Source organism: Talaromyces amestolkiae (assembly GCF_001896365.1).
Source record: "Talaromyces amestolkiae strain CIB chromosome Unknown scaffold24.1, whole genome shotgun sequence".
Lineage (NCBI taxonomy): Eukaryota > Fungi > Ascomycota > Eurotiomycetes > Eurotiales > Trichocomaceae > Talaromyces > Talaromyces amestolkiae.
In genome coordinates, this window is record NW_024468060.1 from 454,748 (window position 1) to 467,485 (window position 12,738).

General features: G+C 44.3%; 3 protein-coding genes across 3 annotated transcripts; all 3 read left to right on the top strand.

Moving 5' to 3' along the window:
• Positions 1-3,402: 3,402 nt before the first annotated feature.
• On the top strand, positions 3,403-3,701 carry BHQ10_009472 (uncharacterized protein; the record flags this gene model as incomplete). The annotated part of the gene is made up of 2 exons (XM_040882391.1): positions 3,403-3,412; positions 3,475-3,701. 2 exons carry the CDS (start codon positions 3,403-3,405, stop codon positions 3,699-3,701), a joined length of 237 nt encoding a protein of 78 aa, XP_040737974.1.
• Positions 3,702-5,089: 1,388 nt separating this feature from the next.
• BHQ10_009473 (uncharacterized protein) lies at positions 5,090-6,475 on the top strand (the record flags this gene model as incomplete). Its single annotated transcript, XM_040882392.1, has 7 exons — positions 5,090-5,092; positions 5,151-5,158; positions 5,223-5,346; positions 5,401-5,688; positions 5,750-5,834; positions 5,900-6,322; positions 6,390-6,475. The coding sequence occupies 7 exons, from the start codon at positions 5,090-5,092 to the stop codon at positions 6,473-6,475; spliced, it is 1,017 nt and encodes a 338-aa protein (XP_040737975.1).
• Positions 6,476-9,179: 2,704 nt separating this feature from the next.
• BHQ10_009474 (uncharacterized protein) lies at positions 9,180-10,628 on the top strand (the record flags this gene model as incomplete). Its single annotated transcript, XM_040882393.1, has 1 exon — positions 9,180-10,628. One exon carries the CDS (start codon positions 9,180-9,182, stop codon positions 10,626-10,628), a length of 1,449 nt encoding a protein of 482 aa, XP_040737976.1.
• Positions 10,629-12,738: the final 2,110 nt, after the last annotated feature.

The following is a 12,738-nucleotide window of genomic DNA, read 5'->3' on the forward strand; positions in this document are numbered from 1 at the left end:
TCCTGAAGCGGAAAATACTCACAGTGAATGAAGGATAGCCGATCAACCATCACCCCAGGCGGTAGAGCCAATTCCTCACATACCGTGTATATGGAGTTTCATCGGATGAGAGGAAGAGTCGGAGGTCGAGTTCCTTGGGGAGACACTGCTGGAAGCTCACTCCATGTATGATTCGTAGTCATGCACGCAGGAGTAATCCGGCATATCTCTTTCTGTTGTCTCACTTGAATGATATTTCTCTGTATCCCCTAAAACACTTAGAGGAATCTCGTCATAACTGCTCAAACTCGCAACGTCTCTTTCTAATATCTCGATCAAATCACCTTTTTCAATATGTAAGCGCCACTGTGGATTATCGTAGCAGTCAGAAAAATTATTTATCTATCTGAAGATTATAGACCATGTACAGAAGACAGCAGCGAATCTGGCGTTTCGTTTCGATCAGAATGAAACCTCAATCCCCCTTCCTTTGACCGGCAGAACATGTTCAGTAGACATTGCTCAATCCCTCGATGGGCTTCCAAACTCAGGCTACTTATGATGTTTGTCATTTGCATCACATAGTCCACTTTCTGAGACCCAGAGGCATAAAATCGTAAGAAGTGCTGGTCAAGAAAGGACCGTATGGCGTGGACAGATGATTTCCAGGTGGTCGGAGCTGCTGACAAGGACATGTCCAGAACTGCGAGAGCATTCATGTCGGTTGAGGAAAACGAAGAGACTTGCTGACCACGGGTCTGAGATAGATATTCTTGTACAATGACACTTATAGACAATAGAGATGATAGTCTGTGGTTATCGGCGTCAGAGGGCCCGTTCGGTAGCAGGAAAGTCGGGGATATAGAGAAGGCAGTGTCTGCGTCGTAATTTGATTTTATAGCCAAGACTGAATGATAGATGGATGGAAACATTGATAGACCCTCTTGGCGTAATTTTGAAGACATGCTATTCAGATTACGCATGTCTTGGATGAAAGATATGAGCCATAACGATCGCAGGCGTCTGATATCGATTTCCATACCCAGAACCGACCTGTGTAGGATATTCGGATTGGCGATAACGGAGAGATTGTTCGTTGGCGAAAACCAGGATGGTTGCGACATCAATGAGACTCTTATGAGCCTTCAGTTTCTCCAGACTCAAGAAAGTACTTCAAAGGGAGAGGATAGCTCTGTGCAGTAACTTACAGGGTGACCACTAATTGTAACCTCCAGTCATCATGTAATTCGTGTAGACCTCCTCTGGCTTCTATCATCCCTTGCAGCCCATCTCTATGGACTTGCCATTCCTCTTCAGTACCCCAATACCTCTAGTTCATCCAATGTCAATATGTTGCGAGGAAATACCCTTCGCCGTTAGGATATAACGTCATACCTCGAATGTGAGCAGTCGAACCACGGCTGCAAAAGCATCGTTACTCAAAGATTGCACAGGGTCATTCACCCATTGACCCAGTATGTCCACTGCTTGTGCCTTGTATTTCAAGACTTCAAATTCTGTAGTACCGCGGGTGGGCAACGTGCCCCCATACAGATAGGCAAGATGCGCCGCAGAATGAGCCATGATGGAATTAAAGGAAGCAGCATTAGAAAGATCCAGCGGAAACCAAACATCTCGCATGGGATTGAAATCAAAGGCCGGGATTTCGTCGAACATCATAGTTGCATGCGCAGTCAGCCCTGTTTTCAGTAAAGTTAGCTGTATGTACGAAAAGGCCAAGGACATGTGTCTTCGGGCACCGGGAGAACGGTACAATGATGAATTAGCTTATGATGCGTAGCGGTTAGCATCACAGGGAATACTTCGAAGGGGTCCAATCTGGATGAGCTTAACGCGTAGTTCAATCCTGTGAGGACCTGCGCTCGAATTCCCTGCGGAATCACCAGCTCGGTACTCAAGTTTGGGTTGTTCTTTGTCTGGCCATGCTCATACTGGAGCTCATCGACGGGGAATGTATCGGCAGAAGTAATCGTTGGAGCATTAGTAGAGTGTATTATTGAAGGAACTGCCTGGGTACTTGGGCTCCTGAAAGCCAAAGCTAGTTCCTCTGCAGCGGAGTCGGATTTGGCTCGTAATGGTCGTCTTGTGCTGTGATGAGATTTAGCCTTTTCCAATCGCTTTCGTCTCTCCTGCCAATGCGCTCGCATAGCATGAGTACGGAGTCCGTGTGGATTATTATCAAGAACAAAGGCGAAGCGTGATTGGCCATGCTCTCCGGAATGAGACGAGGAGTCCGAGGGGATGCTACTGCTGCCCTTTTGGGGTTTTGTCAGCTTGTGACTGTTTGATTGCATGTTTTCCGTCATCAACCGCATCGAAAAAGGAGAATTTTTACAGTCATGATCAATCGATTTGACTGACAAAACAACTGAAAACTCATCTCTTACCTTGGTCCACTCTAAACGGAATTCGAATCAATGAGATTAGACCGATCGATCGCGTCCAAGACCCGACCCCACACTAGTACAGTATTTTTAATAGTTACCACAAAATACCATAAATACAGCGGATAGATAAACCTTTGAAGAAATTCCTTGGTTGACATTCTCACATCGTAGGTAAATAAAGTGCGTGGATATTAGAAAACCGCCACATGTGCAGCTGGTTAAACTTCTTTTTGATTATGAAAAATGCAACGGCTGATACATCACGTTCTAGAAACGTTTCCATTCTAATAATAAATGCACGGATTAAAAATCAGGATACAAATGCGCCAGTGGTACGGAGGTTAATCCAGGTATTCCGTACCATTAGACCAGGATATCAGATCTCGGTCAGCAGCATTGCTACCGCGTGGCATTTGCGAACATAAAAAGTGGTTTTTGTTTAGCTCTGTGGAGTTGACAAGACGCTGCTTGCGAAGTCATTGACCCACTGCCTTTCTAAACCCACTAAACCCAGACATTTAGTCGATAGATCAGTCAGTCAGTCCATGATGCAACAGAATGAAATAAGAGAGTCCTTACATCGTATTGCATCTCATTTTCACCGCTCCGTACGCACGCAGGTAGAGAAGGCAACAAGTGGCGCATCTCCACCTGCACTAACTGTCAAAGCTTCTACGAGACAACCGGAAGACTTGATTCGTCACGTTGTATTTCCGGATCCGGATCAACCATCTTGTTATAGCTAGCTTACCTCCACTACCTAATTAACACCATACAGACTTTGGAGAGAAGGAGCTCGTCATATCATTTCACATTTGATACTAAGTCTCAGCGTCATGATCGACATTACTGTAAAATGGTGTTGTAGATTCTCATTAAGCATGATAATTATCGAGATTATAACTAGGATGTAGCTACCAGTAGTTGTGTCACACATTCAATTCTGTATTCATTTTCAACACAAAGACAAGCAATTATTATCTTCAAATACGATCAAAAGGAGAAATCTACAATCATGTCGAAAGGTAGGACTTGTGATGTGGTTACGGCCCCGAAATCAAGTTCAATTTTAACGAGTCTGCTATAGAAAATTCCGGTTCATTTGACAAACTCTTCCACCATAAAAATCGTGATGAGCACGGTGTACACTCAGGATATCAGGCTCAACCCTCAGGCGAGACTCGCCCACAGCATGAAAGTGAGATCAAACGTTTTGAGAACGATCTCAAAAAAGAGGAGAACAAGCTCAAAAACTATCTCGACAAGGACGAAGAACTCGAGGAGGAGGGCAAGACCTATGGAGGCTTGATGTAAAGAGCTCACAAGCTCTAGCAGAGTTTTTGTCACGCTATAACTGTTTCGTATTGATAATTTTCGAATTATTCATAATTACACATCCTAAATGGGCCGAGGCTAGTCGTTGGACATGAAATTTAGACGATAACAAGGTTTTAGAGAATCAATATCAGAGGGCTATCCGGTTAACTATAGCATTGTGCTCAGCTGGATCCATATCCACTATACTTAGACTAGCAGTACTGCCTTCGTTTCGGGAAATAGTAGCCCGCCAACCACGGATCAAAGATAGTCTTTCCCGATTCGTCAGTTGTTCAAAAGTCATGATGGCATACGAGCATGATCTACTTCCCGCTTATCCGTGAATGACACAAGCGCCGCTTCTGACTTGCCATGTTTGGCCATTGAAAATAGTCCAGATCCACAGCTATGGATAGCTGACACGCAGGATCACAAGTCATTCAATTGGTCAAGAAGAAATCATATCAATGATAGGTCAGATAATCCACGTCTTGAACTGGATATCTCGATGCGCAGATTGACGCTATGTCTATCTAGGTGAATTGTTGAAGAGTTCGACGGATATAAAGAGGTCGTATTTTCCTCTTGAAAGCATCAATTACTAAGGTACTCAAGATCTTGTTTAGGTATAGTTAGTCTTCAATTGACCGTATACCATCACTATGTCTTACTATACACTTGCTGAAGGTAATTGGAGCTCATCCTTCACCTATTGTTGCATTGTTAATCGTTTTAATGACAGGTTGCCCCTTTCCGAGAAATGATACCAGTGTTCAAGTCCGCAATGGGTCGGGAGGTGGCCTTGTATTACTCCAAGACACTCAGCTGATTGAAACACTGGCACATTTCTCTCGTGAGAGAATCCCCGAGAGGTGAATGGCCTTTTTTATAACCGCGTGTAGCCTATTATTTCTGACTGGAAAAACTTATAGAGTGGTCCATGCAAAAGCTGTTGGGTATACATCTTATTGAATCATATCTAAAAACCACCATCCTTGCCTAACGCATATTATAGAGCATACGGGGAATTCGAATGCACTCATGATTGCACTGATATCACTTCGGCCAGTTTCCTCAGTACGGTTGGAAAGAAAAGCGAAGTGCTTCTGCGCATTTCCACTGTTGGTCCAGAGGCTGGCTCAGCAGACACGACTCGAGATGTTCATGGATGGGGCATGAAGATAAAGACGGATGAAGGGAACTTGGACTGGGTGTTTAACAATACAGTCAGTACAACCTTTGACATGTGGCTCGCTCGGACTTCGTTCCTGACATAAGATCTTGGGTCTGGGTAGCCCGTATTTTTCGTTCGGGATCCGATTAAATTTCCGTCCTTGAACCGATCGCACAAAAGAAACCCACGAACTCATAGGCCAGACCCAAATATGGTAAATACAGATGTTGCAATTTTGAAAGCAATGAAAACTGATACTAACGAGCAAATAGTTCTGGGAGTAAGATATCAAGCTAGTATCTTGTCAATTTGGACGTTCATACTTATATTCTCTTCTCGGATAGTTTCCATGTCGGTAACCCCGAAGGCATTCATGAACTCATGCACTTGTTCAGCGACCGTGGAACACCAGCTTCACTTCGCCATATAAATGCATACAGTGGACATACTTATAAGTTCACTAAAGAGGTAAGTGAACTTTAAAAGGCTCCATTGAGCGACTGCTCACCTTTATCACTACAGGATGGCTCCTTCAAATACATCAAGATCCATATCAAAAGTCAACTCGGCGTCAAGAACATGACTAATGATGATGCTGTGCGAACTGCAGGGGAGAATCCAGATTTCTACATGCAGGACATGTATGAAGCAATTGAAAGAGGTGATTATCCCGTGTGGAATGTCTACGTGCAGGTCATGGACCCAAAAGAAGCCGAGACCTACAAGTGGAATATCTTCGACATGACAAAAGTGTGGCCGCACAAGGACTTTCCACTACGGGAAATTGGGAAGTTGACTTTAAATCGTAATGTGCGTATACTAAGCTTGTGTTGACATTACTTTCTCCACTCCAGCTGACCATGAGTCCCAGCCACGAAACTTTTTTACCGATATTGAACAGGCAGCTTTCTCTCCGTCCAACATGGTCCCTGGAATTGCTCCATCTGCTGATCCTAGTTCGTGCAGCACCCATTCTGCTCTTGAGAAACATGATTCTGACTTTTTGTCCCCTTATTACTAGTGCTTCAAGCTCGAATGTTCGCCTATCCCGATGCCGCGCGCTACCGTCTAGGGACAAATTATCAGATGCTTCCCACAAACGCAGCCAAAGCCCCAGTATACTGTCCATTTCAGCGAGATGGATTCATGAATTTTTCTGAAAATTATGGTGATGATCCCAATTATGTGGGCTCCTCCCTCAAGCCAACTGTGTTTGCCATGAACTCCTCCGGTAAACCCAAAACAAGCACCATTACCGAACATGAAAAGTGGGTTGGAGAGGTCTCTACGTTCACCAGCACTTTCCAGCCTCAGGACTTTGAGCAGGCCACAGGGCTGTGGAAGGTCCTAGGACGTGAACCAGGTCATCAGGACCGATACATTGATAATGTGTCCGGGCATATCAAGGGTGTTACTAGCAAGCAGCTTCGAGAGAAGGTTTACAGTATGTTTTTATTTACTCTCTCCTTGCATTCTAATATTTAGTTTAATTAAAAACTAACTACTTTCAGATCTTTACAGTTCTGTTGATGCAGCTCTAGGCCGGCGTGTTAAGGAAGTAACTGAGGCAAAGCTCTCCAAGGAAGGTCGCAAGTAATTCCTGGTTTGCGACAGTACTTGTCAATCACATCGTACCTGTCTTTGAGAGGAGATACTCAGATTCTTAATTTGTTACTAATTATGCTTCTATACTAAGAATTGCCATTTGTTAGAATCATAGCGATCTAAAGTAATAGTGGTCTTTTATTCTGTTCAACGCTGTCATGGTCAGAAATTAGATGAAGACTGTCTCACAAGGGTCATTTTCGAGTTCAACCAAGCTAGGAACCATAATCATTGTCACTAACACTGATATTTCGATATCACTATTTAGAAGTGGCTATTCGCCTATAAGAATCATCGGCCTGTTCTTCATATTTGCTAAGTTCGTCATCCCAGCGTGCGCTGCTTTCTTCCTCTTCACAGCCAAGCCGATCAACTCAAGCAGGTCACAATTTGTAGCACTCCTGGATGCATTGTCTGCAAAATCATCTGAGAGGTATAGATTCTTCATTCGCTCATCATCGATAGGCTGTCCATCATTTTGCATCCGTAGCAAATCTCGAAGAGACACCTCCGCTGAGCCAAACAAAACACCTTCAGATTTCCATCAGCTGTAATTCGAAGACGATTACAGGACCCGCAAAAGTTGTGTGTCATGCTAGTTATAAATCCCACTTGGCCGGCAAAACCCGGTATTTGATAATTTCTACTAGTGTCGTTTTCAAGGCCGGTCGTCTTCAAGATTTCCGGGTATTTGGTTCAGATCATCGTGAGCATCCCTTGATAAGATACCATCCAATTCTGCTCCCATTTATTCCCATCGAACAGCATGTACTCAATAAAGCGTACTTCAATTGGGCTTTCTCCGGCCATTTCCACGAAAGAGAGAATCTCACATTCATTCAGGCCACGTATCACTGTATAATTGATTTTTAATTTTACACCAGCGCCCATTCGATTCATCTCCAGAATCTAGCCGATGCTTTTTCTCTATACTTCTAACCCTTAGCTACATCTTCTTATTATAATCTAAAATTAAAATAGATCTAAGATGTCTAAACTTAGATTACTCCTATTAAACCAGCCTCCATCATTATATCTAGCTTTTATAGTAAGAATATACTATTTATTATCAAGCATAGTTCCTATAAACCATTTTAGCGTAGTTTGCTAATAGCTTACATCAAGGAGATAATATCTTTTTGTACCATTGGCTCCCCTCTAGTTAATCTAATCTTTGTGACTCCTTCTGAAACAAAAAGGGATGACAGGTATACAATTTCCGCAGTTGTCAACAAATGAGACGGCGGAGAAAGGTCAATGCCTTCTTCTGGCATGCAATACATACAACGCAGGTTGCAGCGTTCGGTCACACTGACACGCAGATAGTTATGTTGTCGATGAAACCCGTCTACTAGATTCTCTGAAATGGGTTTCTTCAGCGGCCGTAGAGCCGGGACTTTCTGAAAATTGACGGTACTTCAAAAAGGTGGAACACAGTGTTCTATCTTTATCTTGGGAGGTTGTATTCGTGCTATGGAGACGCCATGCTCCAGCCATTCTTCTCGCTCTTCGAGGGCCAGTCGAAGTAACACCACATCCCTAAATTGAGGAGAACGCTGAGACCCACGATCGGGGCTCTATTCTGCCTAGCCTTTGCGGTGACATTTTTCTCATATTTTTCTAAGTGAGTTGATCAGGATCGTAGAAGAATATGGTATGGAAAAAAAGAGGTTTGTAGCAAGTTCCATTATCACGGAAGGTCACATGTCATTACCAGTTTGGGCCTTCTGCAATGATGGCCTAGTTAGCTCTACTTTTCAGCAGGCTATCCTCGGTTGATTGGGTATCTTATTGGTTATATCTTGTCGAAGTATATCATATCAAGCTACATCGTGCGCAATGCAGGGACCGCGAAGCTGCGTGGTTAGCAGGTTTGGGTACTACCCAATAATGCAAGGGTCGGTTACCACGGACGACATAGAGTTTAGCCAGAATCTAAGAATCTCTCCGCTTCAAGTGTTTCTGAATCAGCACACATGAAAGGCTTCTGGTTGGTTTGATAGTATTACTCAACGCGGAAACTACCCATACTGCGTCGCTATCTTGTTACCCACTCTTGAGGACCATGTGCTTCGACATAGTACATCGTATCTTATTAGTATAGTAAACCCTGTTTATCACATCAATTGATACTCGGCTTCGGGGTGACATGTCCAAGTTCCCCACTTCCCTCTCTTCTCGTGACCCCGGTTTTGTGAGTCGATCAGCCATGCGCGTAGCTAATGAATTAAATAATAAATGCCACGCACGCCATGCACGGCCAAGACGACCGACCGGAAGATATTCGGATACATCGCAACCCGCCAACCATGACTGACTGACGGATTGACAGATGAGCATCCATTTTGTGTAGTATATGTTTTCCTCGTAGAGAATCTGAGCGTCGTTGACACTCCGCATCGTCCTACCCAGCAAGCAGCAATGTAGTAGTTAATATATACGCAGTTGGTCAATGATCCGGTGGTCAGATCCATACCTGAGATGAAACGAGGAAAACGTTTCCGCGGATCCCGCTAAAAAGGTATTTGGTGCTGTTGTCAACTTTGTGAAGAGGGTAAAGTGGACCTGATAGGTTCTTATCGAGGGATAGATAGATATGGAGGTCATTGATTTCCTCTTAAGCTGCATCTACCCCTCTTTCCTATCAAGTTTTCCTTCTTGTCTTTTCACAGTCTGAGTGCAATTCATCGGATAAAATGCATTACAAAAACAATCTTCTCGCCGCTGCGGCTATCATCCCAGCCATCCAGCTCTCTGCCGCCGAGACTATTCTCGGTGCTTACATCTTCCACCGTCACGGCGACCGCACATCCAAAAGCACCCCGCCTGCCTCCCTCACTGACCTGGGATACCACGAAGTTCTCGGTGCAGGCACAAATTTCCATGACCGTTACATTGCCGATGGCTCAGCGACCCAGATCCTAGGCATCCAGAGCGAGACCGTCAAATTATCGCAGTTGGCCGTCAGCGCGCCTCTGGACAATGTCCTCCAGAACTCGGCCGCGGGCTGGCTTCAGGGTCTTTATCCGCCTGTCGGTAGCGCATCGAACCAGACTCTTCGCAATGGCACTGTCGTTGAAGCTCCCTTGAATGGATATCAGCTTATTCCGATTAGTATCATAAGCCCCGGCAGCGGAAGTGAAGATAACGCATGGCTTCAAAGCTCTTCATCCTGCAACAATGCCCTAATCAGCAGTAATGAATTCTTCAGCTCAGATATCTACCTTGAATATCTCAACTCCACCACGGACTTGTACCAAAATGTGGCTCCTGCAGTGAATGCCACCTTCACCGAGTCCCAGCTGAGCTTTAAGAATGCCTACGTTATCTGGGATTTGCTCAATGTTGCATTAATTCACAATTCGACTACGGATTACCCTGCGCTCAGCGGCGTGAGTAACGAGACTATGCATGAGCTTCTCGTTCTCGCTAATATTCACGAATACAACCTCGCCTACAACGCTTCCAACACCGCGCGTGCCATTGCCGGCTCCCAGCTCGCCAGCCAGGTCCTGCTCGCTCTCAATAATACCATTACCAGCGCAAATGACGCCAGACTCAACGTCCAGTTTGGGTCTTACGGTACTTTCCAATCCTATTTTGGTCTCGCCAACCTCACCGCTGCCGACCGCATCTTCTACGGCATCCCCGATTATGCGTCTAGCATGGTCTGGGAACTGGTCACCAACGCCACAGTGACTAACGGCGCATTCCCATCTGCATCCGACGTCAGCGTGCGCTTCCTCTTTAACAACGGCACTTCAGCAACCACCACCAACCTAACCGCGTACCCGCTATTCGGTGGCACAGAGACTGAACTCCCCTGGACAGACTTTGTGACTCAGACACAAAAGTTTGCGGTCACGAGTCAGGATCAGTGGTGTCAGGTTTGCGGTAATACCACCGGTGTTTGTGCCAGCACAACTGCTTCCAGTTCATCTTCTTCGGCTTCGTCGTCGTCGGTGAGCAGTGGATCGGGCATTTCGAATGCTGTTGCGGGTGTGATTGGTGCTATGGTTACGCTTGGCGTTATCCTTGGTCTGGAGGTTATTGCTATGTTGCTGGGTGGATTGAGACTTGTTAAGAAGAAGTCTTTGGTTGCTTTAGCTGACGCTGGTGCTGAGAGTGCTACTGGTGGAAAGTAGAGGAACTTCTGCTGAGAGAAGGACGTAGTGAGCAATGATTCATGCTTGTTGCACTTGTTGTGCTTCCCCCCCGTTCCAGGCAACATCTGCCGAAGCCCCTATTTTCCCTTATCCATATAAACCTGCACACGCCCCCAGAACTTGAAGCTTCCCTTCCCCTTTATTTTCCTCATGTTGTGATATCTATTCGAGGATACCCTTATAGTGATCATTAGGCGGGATTAGCCCGCAACCACTAGTTTTGGGATATCTTTTACGTGCAAATTTTTGGGGATATTAAGATGTTGAAAATGGATTCATGAATTTCTCTGAAAATTATGGCGATGATCCTAATTATGTCGGCTCCTTCCTCAAACCAACAGTATTTAGTATAAATTCCTCTAGTCAACCTAAATTAAACACCATCATATAACATAAAAAGTGGGTTAAGGAAGTTTACACTTTCAGTAGTATTATTGAGTATTAGGACTTTTAGCAAGCCATAAGGTTATGGAAGATCTTAGGACATGAACCATGTTATCAGGACTAATATATAGACAATATATTCACATATATCAAAGATGTAACTAGCAAGGAGCTTTAAGAGAAGGTTTACTAAATGTGTTGAATAACTCTTTGCAGCTTTGATATTCTGGTTAAATAAAAACTGACTATTTCCAGACCTTTATAGTTGTGTTGATGCGCAGCTGGGCCAGCGTATCAAGGAAGCAACCGAAGCAAAGGTCTCCATTATGGGTCATAAGTAATTTCTCGTTTTCTGGCAATATTTTTCTATCATATCGTATCATTCAGGAGACACTCAGATTGTTCATCTATCACTCATCAATATTCCCTTACAAGATCGCTACTCTATTGTATTGATAGCCATTCAAGTAATCGTAGTCATTTCTAAAGTACTTTATGCTCAACGCTCTTATGGTTGGATAGAAAGATGTTGACCATGTCACAAGGTCATGAGATACTTGTTATACTAGCTGATTATTGTGTAGTACTTGACAGATATTAGAGTATTTTACTTGATGTGCAAGCCCAACCGATCAAGGGGCCATTTCCTGTTTCTTATCACTGGTACTTTGATACTTAAGTAGAAGTATCTATCCACCTATAAACAACATTGGCCTGTTATTCATACTCGCTAGTTCCGTCATTCTAGCGTACTTTGCTTTCTTCCTCTTCACAGCCAAGCCGATTAATTCAAGGAGGTCACGAGTTGCGGCGTTCCTGGATCCTTGTCTGCTAAATCATCTAGGAGGCGTAGATCCTTCATTCGCTCATGGTCGATAGGCTGTCCATCATTTTGAATTCGTAGCACTTACGCTGAACCAAACCAACATACCTTCATATTTCCGTCAGCTGTGATTCGAAGACGATTACGGGAGCGTGAAATAATATGGTATAAAAAAAGGAATTTGGTGGCACATTCCATTATCATGGAATATCACATGTCATGACTCATTACCAATTTAATTACTCTCAAATACCTTATTGCCTGTCTTTCAGCAGGCCATAGTATCCTCGGTTGATTCGGTATCCTATTGGACATAGCACACATCAAGCTGCTGCGTGCGGCGTGCGCAATGCTAGGACCGCGAAACTGCCTGGTCTAGGCCCCCAATACCATGCAGGACTAGCACGGAAACAAGATAAGTAAACTCATAGAGTCTAGAGAAAATCTTAGAATCTCCCCGCTTTAAGTGTTTCTGAATCAGCTCATATGAGAGGCTTCTCGTTGGCCCAAAGGTATTGCTTAACACGGAAACGCATACCATACCTAGTACGTAGTCTCTCACCATGCCCCACGCGATAGTACCTAAGACGTTGGATTCACATTGATTCGTTCAATGAAGAAAAGGGCGATCGCGTCCCTTTCCCTCTCAAGGAACAGGTAGTCAGCTTCGGATAATTACACATGAAAGCATCCATGCGCGTATCGACCAGTATCCGGATCCGGCGCATTACCCCGAAATATACAATAATATATTTCGAGATCAAAAAGAGCGAAGCATAAGGACCTAAGAAAGATGAGAGGTTGTTTTAGTTCTTTGCTAGATGCGTAGCGTAATTACCTTAACCACCACGATTACTGCCTGATAAAGTCTCCAGCCTTTCA